General features: G+C 41.0%; 1 protein-coding gene across 1 annotated transcript in view; it reads left to right on the top strand.

Moving 5' to 3' along the window:
* Positions 1–17763, top strand: part of DENND1B (DENN domain containing 1B) — a 244302-nt gene that overhangs the window by 132744 nt on the left and 93795 nt on the right. The window contains 2 exon segments of the mRNA XM_021064483.1: positions 10960–11060; positions 15993–16038. Of these exon segments, the coding sequence (XP_020920142.1) occupies positions 10960–11060; positions 15993–16038 (147 nt within the window).

Here is a 17763-nt window from a genome sequence, read left to right as displayed (position 1 = left end):
AGGTGTACTCTTTTCCCTTATGTTTTTAAAGCTGCAGCAGCGTGGTACAGTTAAACATGATTATCCGGACCTCTCAGGAAGAGATATTCTAGGAATAGTTTCTAAAGTTTTAATTCTTCCCAAAGCCCATAGCAACCAATTATGTCAGCTGAAGCTGCACATAATAAGTCTACTTCCAAGTGTATTGTTTGACATGGATGCTGCTCTTCTGAACAGTGCATTTTCATCTCCTGCTAAGTGAATGTGACTGGCTGTGGAATCGGACTGTTGAGGTCATGACACTTTGTTGGAAGAAGTGTATGCAGAAAGCTTCTCAGACAAGGAAACGGGAAGTGCTTGTATCTTCCAGCTCTTGGGGTGATAAGAGCTCTGTTTTTCATAGAAACCAACACATAAAGTTTAGAACCATGGGTTTGTATGTGAGTGTGTGTGTACAGCATATTTAATCTTTTACATGTTGGACGTCAGAGGGAAACGTTTTTCAAACAAATTTTTCACTAATTATGGAATGAAATATGGAGTGATCATCTGATACTGAAAATGCCAGGGTAGACAGCATCTCTTTAACAAGTGAAAATGTGTCTCTTTGTCCCTTTGACACTTGTCTCTTTAAATGATAATGATAATAATAATGACAGGTTTCTTTATAAATTCTGAAGTTAAAAGTTAGAGAATAGTTTCCATGTAAACCTTTGTCTTTAAAAAAAAAAAAAAAGATTTGTGTTCAGCTGTTTTCTACTCCAGAATTGTAATTAAAAAAAAAAAAAAATCTCTGCCAAAATTGTAATTCCTTGGAGACAGTTATCAATGCATCTTAAAACTCTTCCAGCTTCCTGAGTGTCTGTTCCTATCTTAACTCAGTTCCTATGTTCAGTCTGTATAGGAACTCGGTTTGGCATCTTTTGGCCTTCATAAAGGCTTAGGTAGAAAACATACTGCTTTCTTCCCGCGAAAAGTGGCTCTTATTTTTTGGCTCATTCATTGACTCTTTCTTCACTTATGGACCAGCTGAGTCCTTCCACACGGTGTGGTACGTACAGGAGAGATAATGAGGTCACAGCCTTTGTATCAGTCCGAGTCCCATCAGGAGAGAAAAACAACAGTCATTTGAACAGTAAAAGCTTAATATAAAGAATGCAAAACTGTAACTTGGGATTGGCATGCCAGGGATGGGCTACTAGGCAGTGAGGGGAACTGTCAGGAGTGTAGGTGTAGCCACCATGAAGCAGCCGCCAGCCTTGGGGCTGTGCCACCCAGGGCCCTGCGGAGAGGGTGCAGTCATGGCTCCCGGTGCCTGGGAAGCTGCCGTGGGGCTGCACTGGCAGGATTTGCTGGAAAGCTGCCCATGGAGAGACGCCATCCCTTCACACCTCCTGGGAGGCCCCGTTAGGGGAGCCGGAAAGCAGTTCACAGAGACATGAGTGCTGGGCACACTGCTGGGAGGCTCCCTGAAAAGCCAGCCGAGAGGGTGGTGCCATGTGGGGTTGCCAACCGACCGTGGTGCCCTCACCGCCAGGTGCAGGAAGGGCCTTCTGTGCAGGAGCCAATCCTGGAGAGGCTGTGAGGCCGCGGGGCCAGAGCCATCCCTGCGTGTGGGGGCCAGGGACCCTGGCCCCTGGCACCTGCAGAGGCAGCCACTGTGCTGCAGGACGGGCCCTGGGTGGCCAGTCCTGCCGCCGAGGGAGTCACTGGAGCTGGGAAGCCAGACCCTTACTTCCTGAAGCGTCTCTTCATTGTCCTCTCCGGACAGAGCTTAACACCATGGCAGCTGTTAAAAGGAAAAAAATGTCTAAAGGGTATAGATTTATTTCCACAGGTCAGGCAGAGTGGGGTGAAGTTGGAGCTGAGAGGCAGTAAATTGGTAACAGGTTCAGTCCACCCACGGCTGCTCAGCGTCCATGTATCTTCTCCACTCATGTCACTCCTGTCCAGCAGCCCGACAGAGCCGTCTGTCTGCCCGAGAAGATGGAGCCGTCCTGCTTACGGTGTAGACATTTCACCCTTAAGTGTAACCGAAGTGTAACCGTGAGAGGGTCAGCCCCCCCACCTCCACCCCTGGACCCCTGGTCCCCTGTGTTCTGGCCGTGGGAGAAGCAGCGCCATAAAACTGTTTCTGACTCCCTGCACCATGTGAAGCAGAATCCCACCCTTTAAGGCTACTGTTTCCCAGCTGGCACCACAGCCAAACCTTCGGTAAAAGCCCTTCCACCTTCCAGTGAAGCCCCTGCTTCCAGGTTCTGAGAATAGGTGAGAATGGTCAAGTTCAAGGACTTGAGCCTGTTGCTTTACTTTGCTCTTCAGTGACTACCTTGGTGAGATTCAGTGCTTTACGAAATGCATGCTGACAGATGTGTTGTTGAATGAGTCTGCTGATGGGGGTCCCGGCAGAAGGAGTTTGGGCAGAGAAGATAGTTCTTATCTAGAATATTTATTTCAGTGAGGCTGGACCCAGTCAAGCCTCCTCCTTGATGGAAGAGCTTGAGCGTAATCAACCTGCCCCCAGGTAGCTTAGCTGATAGCCATGGCCACCTGGAGGAGCCGCCGGGTATTACTGCCGGGTACCACTGCCCACTGTCTCCTGCAGGGGTCAGGCCCTGGAGATGCACAGGCCCTGCCTCAGAGCACACGGAACCAGGAAGCCAGAATCCCTGCCTCCTGCAAGGCGGTCCAGTGGCCTCCACTGACAGAGCTCCCTTTGTCCTCCACCTGGTAGAAGAAAGAGTATCCCTGGGGCCCAGATCGATTTTCGCAGATAGGAAGCAAACCATGAATTTGGGGCTGAGAGGCAGTAAATTGAGGGCACAGCTTCCATGCATCCGATAATTCATTGTAATGTACTAAGTGATAACATAGTGTTATGGAAAGAGTAAAAAAAAAAAAAAAAAAGTTAACGACTTGAGTAGAAAAACGGGGCCTTTATCTTGAAGGAGATACCTGACATTGGTAGAGTTTGCCAAACATAGAATATAAGGGTATTTATTCATTTGTGTATTGATAAAAATTATTTTCAAGATACTGGGCATTTCAAAGTTATTTCTGATTCTCTAGAATCATAAATATAAATAAAACAAGAAAGTATGTAGTGTCAGTCAGGGCCAGTCCATGTGACCAGAACTCTGATGTGGGAAACGGAGGAGGGAGGGTGGTGGGTTAGGGAGTTGACCCCAAATCACACCCGGTTCTTGAAAGGACTAGGAAGGGAGAGGGAGGGAGAGAGAGAAAGTCCTGCTACAAAATCTAGGTGGAGAGATAAGCAGTGGCCAGATTGTGAAGAATCCTGTTTGCCAAGTTCAGGGGTTTGCATTTTATCCAGCAGATGAAGGGCAGGCGGATGCGGGACGTGATATGACCAGTTTTGTTTGGGGAAGATGACGCATTATATTTGGGGTGCTTAAAGAAAAAATGGAGTAGGGAAATGCAGATAAGCCTCTACTTAAAAGGCCGTTGTGGCTATTACAGTGAGAAGGCTGCCTCCTGAACTGGACAGTGGCCGTGGAAGGTAGATGATGCTGGCCTTTAGAAACATGGGTGATAAGGGCATGTCTGTTGGATGAAGAGTCTGCCTGAGAGGAGGTGGAGTAGAGGGAGGAGTTTAGAATGAAACCCCAAAGGACAGATACGCACCAGGTTTTGCTTATTAGGATATGATACCTGCTGGGCCGTGAGCTGGGGGGTAGGTCCCAGACGCGGCTCAGATCCCGTGTTGCTGTGGCTGTGGTGTAGGCCGGCAGCTGATTGGACCCCTAGCCTGGGACCCTCCATATGCCACGGGTGCAGCCCTAGAAAAGACAAATTAATTAATTAATTAAATACAATTAGAGATTTATGTTTTAGTCCTGACTAACCTGGAAAACTAGATGACTTCATTTAAGCCACTTTTTTTTCTTTTATTCTGAAGTTTATTGCATAAAAAGTAAAAGAATTGAGCAAGAACAATCTCTAAGGTTCTTCCTGTTAAATGCGATGATTCTTTCAGAGTACTGTTTCTTCTCAAATAATTGCCTAATTCTTTCAGTTTAGTTTTAATATAATTAACATGCTTATCCTAACTTAGAGTCCTCTAGAACCCAGTGTGTAGATGTCGGTGTGGAGAGAAGCTGGAGTGTGAACTAGGAAGCAGGAAATTCAGCGATGGGAAGCGTCTATAGGGAAGGACGTGTGTTTGGAGGCCCTGGCATTTGTGTGCAACCTGACAGCCACAGAAGTTCAGAGCCAAGGCCAGGCTGGCGTGACAGTCACGGTCACCCATAGAGGCTGAGTGTGGGCTCCTTGGGCAGAGACTTTTCGTCTGTGTTCACTGTTCTGCCCCAGCACTGGTAGTGACCCCTGACAACATGCTTGGTGTCCCACTTACTGGTGTGTGATCTTGGGCAGTAGGTTTAGCTTTGCCTGATTTTCCTCATCTATCAAATGAATGACCGAGTACATGAAAGCAGCAAGCAAGCGAGAAAAAAATCAGAATTGTTTGGCTAGGAAAAGCTAAGAAACCAGTGACCAACTATAGGCTGAGTGAACTTTCCAGCAGACTTGGGTGTGATGCAGAGAGCTCAGGGTGAATTTTTAATAATAAAGTAGCAGAATTTACCATCCTAAGAGGATGAAGAAATAGAATGAAATAAAAAATAATATTGCAATGTAAAAAAAAAATTGCAAAAGAAAAGTGTACTAGGAAATTACTATTTCTCTAAACATTTCTTTACAGCTGTCACTTATTTCGAGTGTTAGAATTTTGCTCTAGTGAGAATGTTTTGTGGTTGGGATAACTTTGCTCTTTGAGATACCCTGCTGCTGCCTTTTTTGTCCTATACTTTTAAATGTGAATATAAACTAAGGTGTTTACACAGATGGTTTCTTTATGCTTTCCACTAAAAAATTTTTCTCTCTCCATGAGGAATTTTTCACATTCCCATCTGCAGCAGTTTTTTTTTTTTTTGTATACCTGTAGCTATTTATAGTGATTAAATTTCTGAACTAAATATTGATTCAGTTAGAAATCAAATGAAGTCTCTAATCAATATTTCCTGGATTTTGTGCATAAATATAGTCTTAGGGACAGAAATCTCCCCCATTCGTATGGAACTCTTATGTAGTTGATGGCAGTGGGGCTTCTCCCTGAAAATGAGGCACAGTCTGGCCAAGAGGTACAGAGACTAGGATGGGCGTGGCGCTGTCAGGACAGATTTCTCCTTGTAAAGCGTGTGAATTAGAATCCTGCTGTTTTCCACTGTGGTCATCACACTGGATGGCTCATTTTTTTTTTTTTGTCTTCTCCTTGGAAATCTGATAATGTAGTTTTTCTTTTTTTCCCCCCTCAAAATACGTCTACTTAATTGCTTAAAACATTGCTTAGTTTCACTAGGAGGCTGATTTCCTTTAATAAATCTATACCTAAGAATAAGGTGTGAGATTTCCTATCACAAAGGGAAAGAGCTTTGGTTTGGCTTCTATCTAAATATATTTGCAGATGCAAATTGAGATAATGACTTGCAGATTTTTTTTCTTTTTGTCTTTTTTTCTAGGGCCGAACCATGGCCTATGGAGGTTCCCAGGCTAGAGATCTAATCAGAGCTGTAGCTGCCAGCCTCCGCCATAGCCACAGCAACTCGGGATCTGATCCGCATCTGCAACCTACACCACAGCTCACAGCAATACCGGATTCTTAACCCACTGAGCGAGGCCAGGGTTCAAACCCGCAACCTCATGGTCCTAGTCAGATTCATTAACCACTGAGCCACGACGGAAACTCCAGCCTTGTAGAATTTTTTATCAGTTATCTCTGTTGTGTTGTTTTTCTGCTGAAGTTGCAGACTGATGCCTGAGACACGTTTTGTAAATTGCATCTCTATCATAAACTGAATTTTTCTTGTCAGTTCCAAGACTCATAGTCCCACTGTGTAATTGGGATAACATATTTTCAGCTGGTATATATTATTCAAAGCCCTGTAGTGATGGGAGTTTTGAATCTTTCTGTATACCACAAGATGAACACAGTGGTCATTGTGCTGTGGAGCCTGCTGGGGTCAGTATCCAGGCTTTGCCGCTCGCTAGTGGTGAGATCTTAGGCAGTTGGGTTTAACTTTGCTTCAGTGTTCTGATGTGTAAAACAGGAGTAATGATAACAGTACCTATTTCATAGTAGGATTAAATCCGAGGATACCAAGTGCCGAGAATTGTGCCTGGCATAGAGTTAGTATCATATAAACGTTAGCTATTGACACCCTCGTCCGTGAGAGGACTCCATCAGGCCTGTGGCCGGGACCAGAAGTCCCAGGTACATTTATTCCACACCCGAGTTCTCTGTACTCCACCTTTGTGGTCAGGCTTCACTGTCTGATTTCACAGGCCTCAGTACTTCTCTCGTTCACCTGGTTTCCAATGGACTTATTTTACCGTTGTATGGAAAATAAATATCCCAGTGATTTTATTTTGCATTCATCAGTACTCTGGGACTGTATCAGTTCAATATATTGAGTATGTTTTATGAAATTGTATGTGCACTGAAATATTCCTGTGCCATTTAACAAAGATGATAGGGCTTTTTTTCTTAAACTTTCATTCGGTACATTATGTTTCTTCGTTTGCTGTATTTCCTCCGTGTTCAATGAGAGGAGTGTGTTATTCCTTCCGTGTCAAGGATGTAATGCCAGGGATGTGTTCTAACCCAAGCACCGAGTCCCCTTCTCCCCCGTCCTCTGCTCTCATGAAGAACAATCGTGACGTCAGAGGTGCAGCTGCAGGGGGTTAGAGGAGCCCCATCACGGACCAGAGAATCCTGTTAATTCGAATCCAAAGGAAAATGATCGTCATTTCCCTTTAAACGTCAAGATTCACTGTCATAATAACCTGAAAATAAGAAGATTCTTCTTACTTGGCTTAATAAATTGATCTCGTTTCTTATTTTCATTGAAGTGTATTTGATTTATAATATTAAGCTAGTTTCAAGTGTACAACATAGTGATTCAGTATTTTTATAGACTCTTTTTGATCTCATTTGCCTATGGTAGGTCATCTTCCCCCCCCACCCCCCCAGCAACATGGAAGTTCCCGGACCAGGGATCCAACCCACACCACAGCAGCGACCCGAGCTGCTGCAGTGACAATGCCAGATGCTTAACCCAGTGTACCACTTTTATCCTCCTTATGGTGCTTTATTCTGCAAACCAAACTTCTCCTAAACTATGTCATTGATTTTGCGTAATTTGTATAGTTCTGGACCGGTTCCAGGTGAATAATAGCTTGTTGTGCCAGCCAGCACTCCCTTCAGAGGTGTGGCCAGAACTCCCCCAGAATGAAATCTGGGTCTCAGCCATGTCCCAGGAGGCTCTCCAGCTCCCACCCTGCTTGCCTCTCTGACCACACCTCTGGCTGTTCTCCCATTTACTCTGGTCTAATCTGCGGCCTCCCTACTGTTCTGTGAGGGCGCCAAACACGTTCCCAAGCTCAGGGCTTCTGAACGTGCTGCCTCATCTGCCTGGAACGCTCTTGTCCCAAGTCCCCAGTGGTTGGCCCCCTCATTTCAGTCTGGTCTCCGCGCAGATGTGGCCACATCAGAGTTTGTCCCTAGTCCTCCTGCCTAAAATAGCCGCTCTATCATCTCTCTCCTCTTACGTGGCTTTCGTTTTCTCCGTAGAGTTTACCTCTCACCGACTTAATGTGTATTTTACTGTTTATTGTTTGCTCTCCTCACTGACGTGGAACTTCATGAAAAGGGACTTGGTCTGTTCTGTTCTGTATCCGTGTTGCTTGGCAGAGATTTTTGATGGCACATTGCAGGTACTCCAAAAGTGTGTTGAATTAAGCAAGTACGGTCCATCCTTCCAAGTGTACAGCCCTTTACGGCTTTTAGAGATTATCGTTAGATCTATTTTGAAGGTGGAGCTGAATTACAGTCCTGTTAAGATGTTCTGTCAACCACCCGTATGGAAAAAAAATAACTTACTGAAAAGGTAAAATGATAGAATTGGTCTGATCTAAGGGTAACGAATGTTAGCTCTCTCAGAGACAATGTTTACAGATCATCTAGCATACATTTCTTATTTTATTTTTATTTTATTTTATTTATTTATTTATTTTTGTCTTTTTGTCTTTTTTGTTGTTGTTGTTGTTGTTGTTGCTATTTCTTGGGCCACTCCCACGGCATATGGAGGTTCCCAGGCTAGGGGTCCAATCGGAGCTGTAGCCACCGGCCTACGCCAGAGCCACAGCAACACGGGATCCGAGCCGCGTCTGCAACCTACACCACAGCTCACGGCAACGCCGGATCGTTAACCCACTGAGCAAGGGCAGGGACCGAACCCGCAACCTCATGATTCCTAGTCGGATTCGTTAACCACTGCGCCACGACAGGAACTCCACATTTCTTATTTTAAAGGTTAGGAGACCAAGATGTGGTTCTATTTGCAGACTTCCAGAGTCACACAGCCTCTAAGTGGCAGCGCCCTAACTTTGAATGCAGTGGACTTTGGTGTTGTCACCTTACGCACCTTACGAAATACATACTAGTAAATGTATTTTTTCCTAATTGTTTTCTTTTTCTTTTTTTTTTTTTTTTTTTACGTACAGCTTTACTGTCTTCTCTCCAAAGTCTATGCTGTGATAGTATTTTCTGTTTCTAAAACCACATATTTATTATATGCACGTAGGTGGGTCTGAGGGATCGCCTTTGGTATGTTTCTGCCTTCTTTGCAAATCTCTACTTACACATCTCATAGTTCACAGAATCAATATTCTCAAGAGAAATTCCTTAGAGTTCTACCTAACCCTGACACTTTTATTACTTTAAATAATTCACTCTAGCTGCTTAGGCCGGCAACTGTGGTGGGGTGGGGGTAGTGTGTTTATCTCTCCCTGTCACCCATCCCCTGTACCTAACAAGTTGCCAGATCCTGCAGAGCTTCCTTCTTTCTTGGTAGATCTGGTTAGACGAGATGCCCCTCCTTCGGATGTTGGCCTTTGCAGAAAGTTTGTGACTTTGCTTCTCATTGCAGAAATCATCCTCTAAGAAACAGGTCAGATTCATCAGATGATAATTGTGTCTGATGAGCTAGAAATCCATAACCTCGAGATGACTGTTAAGGGCATAGGGGACGTATCTGAAGCATTTAATAGGGTGCTTTGGACGTCAGGTGTGCCCAGTAAAATAAGCTGCCATTATTATTATCCCTCATTTTGAGAATGCATCTTCCCTCCTGTTACACTGTTCATTATTTTCTCAGTAATAAAAAAATACTTTCCTTCCTAAAACAGTTTTAAATGAGCTATTTTAAAAAGTCATCTGTCTGCAGGTGGAGAAATTGTGTAAATTAACTGCCTTTCACAGCTACATAAGTGCTTTTAGCCCATCAGGTTACACTGAAGCATTTACAGTTGCTCCGTTTCAACCAGGGAGTACATGAAAGCACTCCTAAGAATTGAGACAACTCACATCAACTCCATTTTCATTTCCCTCTAGTTCAGCTATATAAGATAAATAAATTCCTGGTTTATTGTTAAATAGAAGTATTTGAATGCCTCCTAGTGGCATATTGCATGCTCTAATTAAGGAATTTGAAAAACAGTATTTATTGAAGGAATACTGTAGATAAACTATTAAAACTTGTAAGTGCAAAGAACTAAAACCCTCTAGTGATAGTATTCTAGATGGAACAAAGACATTTTTTGCAATATAAAATTTGTTAAAAATCTAACTGGAAAAATACACAAATGACAAAGGTGAATATACTTTTAATCAAAATGTTTGTTCTTGGTTCAGATTAGGTTATTTTAATTGATTTTTTAAGAATGTAGTGGAACAATTTTACCCTTAAATATAGACAAATGTTGCTATTAAGATTGACGGCTTTGTTTACATTTATCCTTTTGAATTAATTTGATTAAATATAAATTTGAATTTTTTTGTATAATAAAATAGAGATTATGGTTCATAGAAATTTAAGGGTTCATTTTTAGATGGTTTTATTTTTAAACTCTGATCTTCAAGCTGAATACAATGACTTTTATTTATTCAATGTCTTGAAAATACAGACTGTAGTGAAACATTAAAATGAAGAGTGCTGATTTAATTATTGCTTTAAACACTAAACAATGATTTGAACTTACAGAAATATAATTTAAAATGTAAACAAAGTCTCAGGGAAAGAATTCTGATGAGGGTCAGTAGGAGGGAGAAAAAAAAGAGTGGTATCCCTTTGTTAAGCATTAAAAAATATTTAATTAACCTCTTGCCAAAACGAAACAATTAGAATGGCAAAAATAGCATCCGTGTGTCTGCAGCTGTTGTGATAAAAAGCTAGGAAACACAATGTTAATCTGAAATGAACAGTTTAAATATGAAATTATGATGTCCTTGGCTTCCTGTAGTACAGCTGTCAAGCTTGGGCAGCTCGCTGGTCAATAGTGACATTCTCTGCGTCAGTGAGCAAAGTCTCCTGATACCGTAGCCCGCGGTTCACACGTTCCTGAGGCTCCAACTGTCGAACCTCTAAGTCCCCTGGCACTACCGCAGCTTCCAGACTCTCCTGACTGGCTCGTGTTTCATTCTTTGGCAATTTGCCCTAATGATATCCCCCAGGAGCTTTCAGCCTCTCCTCCTTCCATGGTTAATCGGGGCGCATTAATCTGAGTGATGCACAAACTGTAATTTCCTTCGATGCCTTCTAAGATGCCTGCCTCATTTTTCAGGTTTACTTTTATTTATGTTCTCAGTTTGGACCCCAAACACTGTGTTTTCAGGTAGTTGTCTGCATAAGATGCCCAAGAAGCCGCTTTGCGGTTTCTGTATTTTTCAAAGGGGATTCTAAAACGGAAGACTTTTTACAGGCAGAATTAGTCCAGATAACGTGACTTAGGCTGTTACATAAATTGTTTTATGCTTATCATCCGTCTTCGATAACTTGAGCATGTCATTTTGTTCGGAGGGTCAGCGGCCACTGACTGGTGTTGTCCTTTGATGGATTTTAGTTGACTGCCTGTGTCCATGGATCTGTCGCCCTGCTCTACCCCATGTACTGGCAGCACATTTACATCCCCGTGCTTCCCCCACACCTGCTGGACTACTGCTGGTAAGCTGGCTCTGCCAGGCTCCTTTACATCCAGGTTTTATGATAGAAAAAAGCAATGTTTGTAGAGTAGCTAGGCTTGGAGTTCACATATTTATCCATGTATATGAATAAAATCTCTGAGCCCTGACTCAAAGACTAGTAGCATGTGTTAAAAGGTGGTTTTATGAGGGACAGTGTCCTTCCTCCCGAAGGTGGCAAAACTTGATGCTTGGCATGACATAGAGTTTCTCTTTTAAACAGTTGTAACAAAAGAACTTGAAAACATGTTGATATATGAATTATTAAAATCTCTCTCAAAGTACTGGCTCCAGAACTAACACTTCTGATTACGAGGTTTAGAGGTCTAGTTTATCATATATAATGTTAGTGGCATTTTAATTTTTGTGTAAAAATGTTCTGAGATCTTAGTGACATTCCTTTAAGTTCAGTTCTCTGTAATGATTACACATTTAAGACTTTGTAAAACATTATTCTTTAGAAACTGTTGCTAACTCTTTCCAGAGATGTCTTCCTGGCCCTTTCTAACCCTGCCATCAAGCCCTTTTCTGCTGCTCCCACTGTAATAAAGAAAGCTTGTTTCGTATTTTGGTCTTAACTTGTTTCCAACTTCTGAAATAGCCCTTTTAGGACAAGTTCTAACAGCCTCCGTGCCAGACACTTCCCTGGTCCAGAAAGTAGAGCAGAGATGAGGCGTTTCAGATAACAAGGAGTTATCTGAAAATTCCCGAACCTTTAGATCTCAATGATAGGCTCGCTCCTAACACAGGAAGTGGGCAGTATAATATACACTTTTTTTTTTAAGGAAATAGCTGTCTAAGACTCCAGCTCTTTTCCATTGTCAGAGAATTCCATGGACTAAACTAGGGAAAATGGTTTTCTTCCCTTTGTATCTTTGCAAATGATCCTAGAATCATAGGGAGAAAAATGGTAGAGATTCTACCTTCAATCTCATGGTTTTTGAATAAAGCAATTTTTATAGTCCCCTCCAAAAATAGCCCCAGGAAGATGTGACAGGGTAGCTGTGTATTTGCCAGCTCTCGAGGGTGGCTGGGTTTGCCATCCTGGGGCAGTTGAGCTCCCAGAAGTGTCTCTGCTGCGGCACCTGCTTGGAGAGCCGCGGGGCCATCTCGTGCCCACGGGGTGAACAGAGCACCTTGGTCTCCCGCCGAAGCCTTGATGGTTTGTCGGCTCCTTCCTTCATTTATCCGTCCATTTGTACTTCAGACATTCAGTGTCTGTGTGTGTTTGCCGAGCCATGAGTATGTGATGTAACGAGGAGGACTTGGTTTCTGCCCTCTCGGCTCCCCAGTTAGGCAGACATGCTGCGTTGGTGCACAGGTGCGCACACCCTCAGGAGGAGCACAGAGTACCCCCAAAAAGCGCCAGCAGGGTCGTACTGGAGAACGCATGAACGAGCAGCGAGCAGAACCCCTGGGAAGAAGCACCCACCTGTCTGGTAGCTTAGGGAGGGCTCCTGGGAGGAAGTGACACAATCTGTAATTTTCCCTTAGTCTTCCGGTATAAGGGGAGTGTGGGGAGTTTCTGTTTAACAGGCAGAAAGTTGCAGTTATTCAGGATGATTACGTTTTAGAGATCTGTATAGCATTGTGCCCATACTTCATAGATATTGTATTATAGACCTAAAAATCTGCTAAGAGGGTAGGTCTCATGTAAGGTATTGTTACTACAAAATAACACCCAAAACAGAAACAATAGCAGGAAGAGAGAGAACCTTAGTGGAGCAAATCAGCGCTGTGGCCAGACCCTCTAACCCTTCCGAGACCTTCACCGCCTTGGAGCGAGTGTGATTCCAGCGCCAGTAAGAGTATAATCATTCATTTTTTCAGGAATGGTTGATAGCTTCTAAGAGTAGGGTTTTTTTTTTTTTGTCTTTTTTTTTTAAATAAATGGAAAACTCTGTTGTTTAGATGACTTGAAGTTAAAAGACTGCTGTTGCAGTCTACCCCATGGGTGGCCTCCATAGGAAAACCTAAAAGGAAGAAAAGCACTTATATATTAATTATTTTTCAATATAGACTAAATGTTACTGAAGAAGAAGTAGTCATAATAGAGCCCTCTGTATCCTCTCTGCAAAATAACTTCACTGACAGAAAGATATAGGACACTTTTGCACATGGATGATAAAGTAACTTCCTGACCTAACGCCCTAATCTGACGCAGAGATTTCAGTGAAGGTAGCAAGATTAATTTTCATGAGGTTTGGTTCATTTAAGATTAGGGGTGTACCCAATCCAGTTGTCATGAGAAAGAAGCAATTCTTCAGTTAAATCCATATTCTGAAAAATATCAATTATTTTAGGAACATATGCTCTATACTAACAATGTTTGCAGTCTAACATGTGCATATTTTGGATTTTTTTTTTAAAGTTGGTGAGATAAGAACACGTAGAGAGACCCAGTGATCCCCTAGAACAAGTTTTGGGTTACTTTATTATTAAGTTCTGCATAGGAATTCTTTACTGGATTTCTATTCTAGTTTAACAATTTCTAGAAATTTATTTATGTTTCAAGAGATCACTAGCTTCCATGAAGTATTTTTTTTTAAATTAAAGTGTGGTTGGTTTACAGTGTTGCCTCACTCTCGGTTGTACAACAGAGTGACCCAGGCACACTCAGTTCCCTGTGCTGTACAATAGGACCCATTGCCCATTTGTTCCAAATATGACAGTTTGCATCCCAAACCATGAACTTGTCATGAAGTTTTAAAAGTGGCATCTTAGATGTATTTCCTAGGACTTCCTTTGGTTTATTGCCTTTGGCTGTGATTTTTTTTTTTTTTTTTTGAACTCTGATACATTCAGTGTTCCCACAATATATGTAGACTGGCCATGATATTATTATTTTTAAAAGGCTTTTTTTTTTTTTTCTGGCTCGGGTATGCAGTGGTTTGATGTGGGATATCAGTTCCCAGACCAGGGATTGAACCAGGGCCACAGAGGTGAAAGTGCTGGGTCCTAACCACTAGACCACAAGGGAACTCCTAGAAGACTTAAATATTTTAACATTAAAATGTGCTTTGAGATTTGGACTTTCTATATTATCAGTCTCACGGGTAGGATCACCTAACCTGGGCCGAATTGGAAAATGGCACAGTAACTTTAATCAGTCTGTACTCTTCTGGGTGTGGAGAAGGCTTGACATTATTTAAGACCTTGGGAGTTGCCTACCCTGTTTTGTGAAAGTTGCCTGAACCCTGTCATGGGAGCCCAGAATAGTTCCTGGCATGTATTGTACATCTTCTATGGGGTACCAGAAGGAATTTCAGAGATGTGAGAACTTGAGCTAGAGAAGTTACTAGCCTCTTTCATTTAACCAGAAGTGGAACAGTGCACATGAATTCTTTCTGTTTCCTTTTGAAGGCAGAAAATCTGTTAGGTCTTAAGGATATAAGGCCTAAGTGGTTCTCACCCTTCAGTCAAATGAAGTATCCAGAATATCAGATCAATTCCAAATGGTCTACTGCGTAAAAATAATAAAAAGAATAGGAAGGAGCAGAGGTGCAGATGACAAAGACGCCTGGGAATCAGCATCTAGTACACTGTGATGTACACTATGAATAGGCTCTTGAGGAATAAAATAAACGTTGACCATTCTTATTTTTTGTGAATTCTGGATATAGAACTTAGGGGCTAGCCATCCTTAATTAAATTAGGAACTGTTTGAGGTTACTTTGAAAGTTGGATCTATCAGGGTGCCTGTTTTCTCTGTTACTGGTTCTCAGTAGCACAGTGGACATGCAGGAGTTTGGGCAGCTCTGTTTCTGATGATGACAGGGATGTTTGGAAAATTATGCAAATCCTTTGAAAAAGAAGATTATCTGTTTTCATTAACATAAAAGGTTTGCATGAAATATAACACAAAGATGTATATAAAAGAAATGCCAGAAATGTTTTATTTTTTAAATAGCTATTTATTTGCATATCTCCCATCGCATTTGCAGACATCTGTTAATTTACATGTTTTCTTGTTAAATAATATATTAATTTTGAAATGTCAAGTTGAATAGTTTCCTCCCTGCATTTCGTGAGAAATAGTTTTGAAATTACTAGTAAGTCTGATTTTATATATTATGAAAATTATTCAATGTCTGTATTCTCTGCTACAGCATGAGCTTCACGAGGGAATATATTCTGTCTATATTGTTTATCATTGTACCTTAACCCCTAGCCTAGGTCCTGGCACCTGGGTGTGCTCCAGATGCTGTGTGGAATTAATGAATGCAATATCATTCTTAAACTTACTTGACTGCTTTAACAGTTATTTTAATTTTAATTATGCTGTTATTACGATTGAAATTGTTATAAATGTGAATGGATAACATTTAAATGAAAGACAAAGTCCATGAGTGGAAAGTTAGCACAGAAGTAGAGCAGTAGCAGTAGGGAAGGAGATTGTTTACCTTTGCACAGTGCGTGGAGCTCTGTAGGGCTCAGTAAATCTGTGGGGACTGACTCCAAGATTTTGCTGACATGGTAGGTGTGAAACAATGATTCTATATTAAGAAAGTCATGTAAGAATGTAGTCGAATAAAAATTTATGCAAAAAAATGTGAATAAACTTGGTGATTATTGACGCTATGTTCGATAGGAAGTATATGGAAAAGATTCAGCTCACACCATGGCCCAGTCCCTCATAGTCTTCTTAAATAAAAAAGGTTTTTTAAACATTATAACTCTTGATGTGATTACAAGTGATGTTTTGATTTTTATTTAAAGCAATTTTGATTTGAATGTCCTAATGGCCTCTGAGATTAAATTTGACTTTTCTGTGTTGAATAATCTTAAGCACTTACATTGTGCTACGTTAGGACTACACATTTAATGCATTTAATTTTTAGAGCCTTCTGAATTGCCATGTTGTTGTTTGCTTTAATGAACTGTATGAATCTATACATATGTGTTTTTGATTTAGTGCCCCCATGCCGTACCTGATCGGAATACACTCCAGCCTCATAGACGTGAGTATCTTTCAAACATGAGAGTAAGTTAACATAAATTTATCAGCAGTAGTCGTTAACAACAGTAGTGTTTTGAAAGACTGGAGGTTGAATAGTACAAAACAGCAACTAGTTTCATATTTAGAGTGTACTTATATGATCATTTTCAAAAAAGGTAGTATTGAAATGATTTTAATTAGTATGCAGAATGACCATCTCCAGTGGCCAGAAACTGATGAAAGTCGGTTTATTTGGTCAGTCGTATGGTAAGTATTTTGTTTTTTTTTTTAAGTGAGTCTTGCAGCGTTTTTATTTTTATTTTTATTTAATTAATTAATTATTTATTTATTACTTCTTAGGCTGCACCCATGGCATATGGAGGTTCCCAGGCTAGGGGTCGAATTGAAGCTACAGCCGCCACCCTATGCCATAGCCACAGCAACTCAGGATCCGAGCCTCATCTATGACCCACACCACAGCTCACGGCAGTGCCAGATCCTTAACCCACTGAGCAAGGCCAGGGATTGAACCCGCAACCTCATGGTTCCTAGTCAGATTCATTAACCACTGAGCCACGATGGGAACTCCATTTTTATTTATTTACTTATTTTTTGCCTTTTAGGGTCCATACGGTAAGTTTTAAATACTGAAAGCTTTAGTCTTTGTTGAAATCACTTTCTTTATGGCACTTGAGGTCTTTTATCTGTTTCTTTTTCAGAAGAAATATTTCTATATTTTGAAAGTGAGAATTTATGTAATTTCGAGTCATAAAGGGGAAAAAGTTTATTTTGCAAACTTCACTCTAATCCATTGTATCAGTGTTTTTTTGTTTTTGTTTTTGTTTTTTCCCAAAATCTGTTTTAGTATACTAATCATGAACTTCTAGGTTAGACTATATAGCTTTTTTAAAAAATTTTCATTGTCAGTCCTCTTGGGGCTTAAAATGTATTTTTTTCTGCACTGTCATCACCTCATTCCCAAATGACTTTTGTCACTTGTTATCACTGTAGTGAAAAACCTTGAACTTTAAATGCCTAGAACTTGAAACAAGAGGGGTTTCCAGAGAGGATTTCTTATAAGATTAGCTTCCCCAAAAGTAAATACAAGACTTGGGTCATTTCATGGCATCATTATGCCAGCTGATTTCAGTTTTGTTCAGATAAATTTCTTTTCTTGCTGGTTGTGTGTCTGGTACTTTAAGTCACTCTTTAATAAGCAACCTAAATGAGTTAGATCAGATTTCTTGATTAGTTGTTGTTCCTGGATCAGTCCTCACTTTGCTGATCAAGGAAGATCCTGGTGATTATTTTAAAACTCTTGAGTATTATATGTGGAGAGAGTTGTCCTTTAACCGTTACTAAAGAATACATTTTAATGAATTTTTAGTAGGTTTAATTGTTTTAATTGAAGTTTGGGTTGAATAACATTATAACTATATTTTGTTAATTTTTAGAAAACTTGTTCTTACAGACCAAGGTAGTTGCAGTGAAAGGACAAATTGTATAAAATAAAACATAAATAAATAGGTATTTAATCTGTTACTAGAGTGTGGAATCTATGACAGGAATTTTATTCATCAGTAGTGTGATATTTTGCAAAATCTAACTGTGGTTGGTTGGTATGGTTTCAAAAAAGTCATTGAATTTGATTTTGATATTAGTGCACATCTATCCTTATTTAATGCAGCTAATAGAATACATAGTTTTTACAATATATATCTCTTTCAGCAGCATTGATAGGGCCTCA

This window comes from Sus scrofa, chromosome 10, assembly GCF_000003025.6.
Source record: "Sus scrofa isolate TJ Tabasco breed Duroc chromosome 10, Sscrofa11.1, whole genome shotgun sequence".
In the NCBI taxonomy this organism is placed as follows: domain Eukaryota; kingdom Metazoa; phylum Chordata; class Mammalia; order Artiodactyla; family Suidae; genus Sus; species Sus scrofa.
Note: the sequence above shows the minus strand (reverse complement) of the source record. Positions and strands in the feature narration are given on the sequence as shown.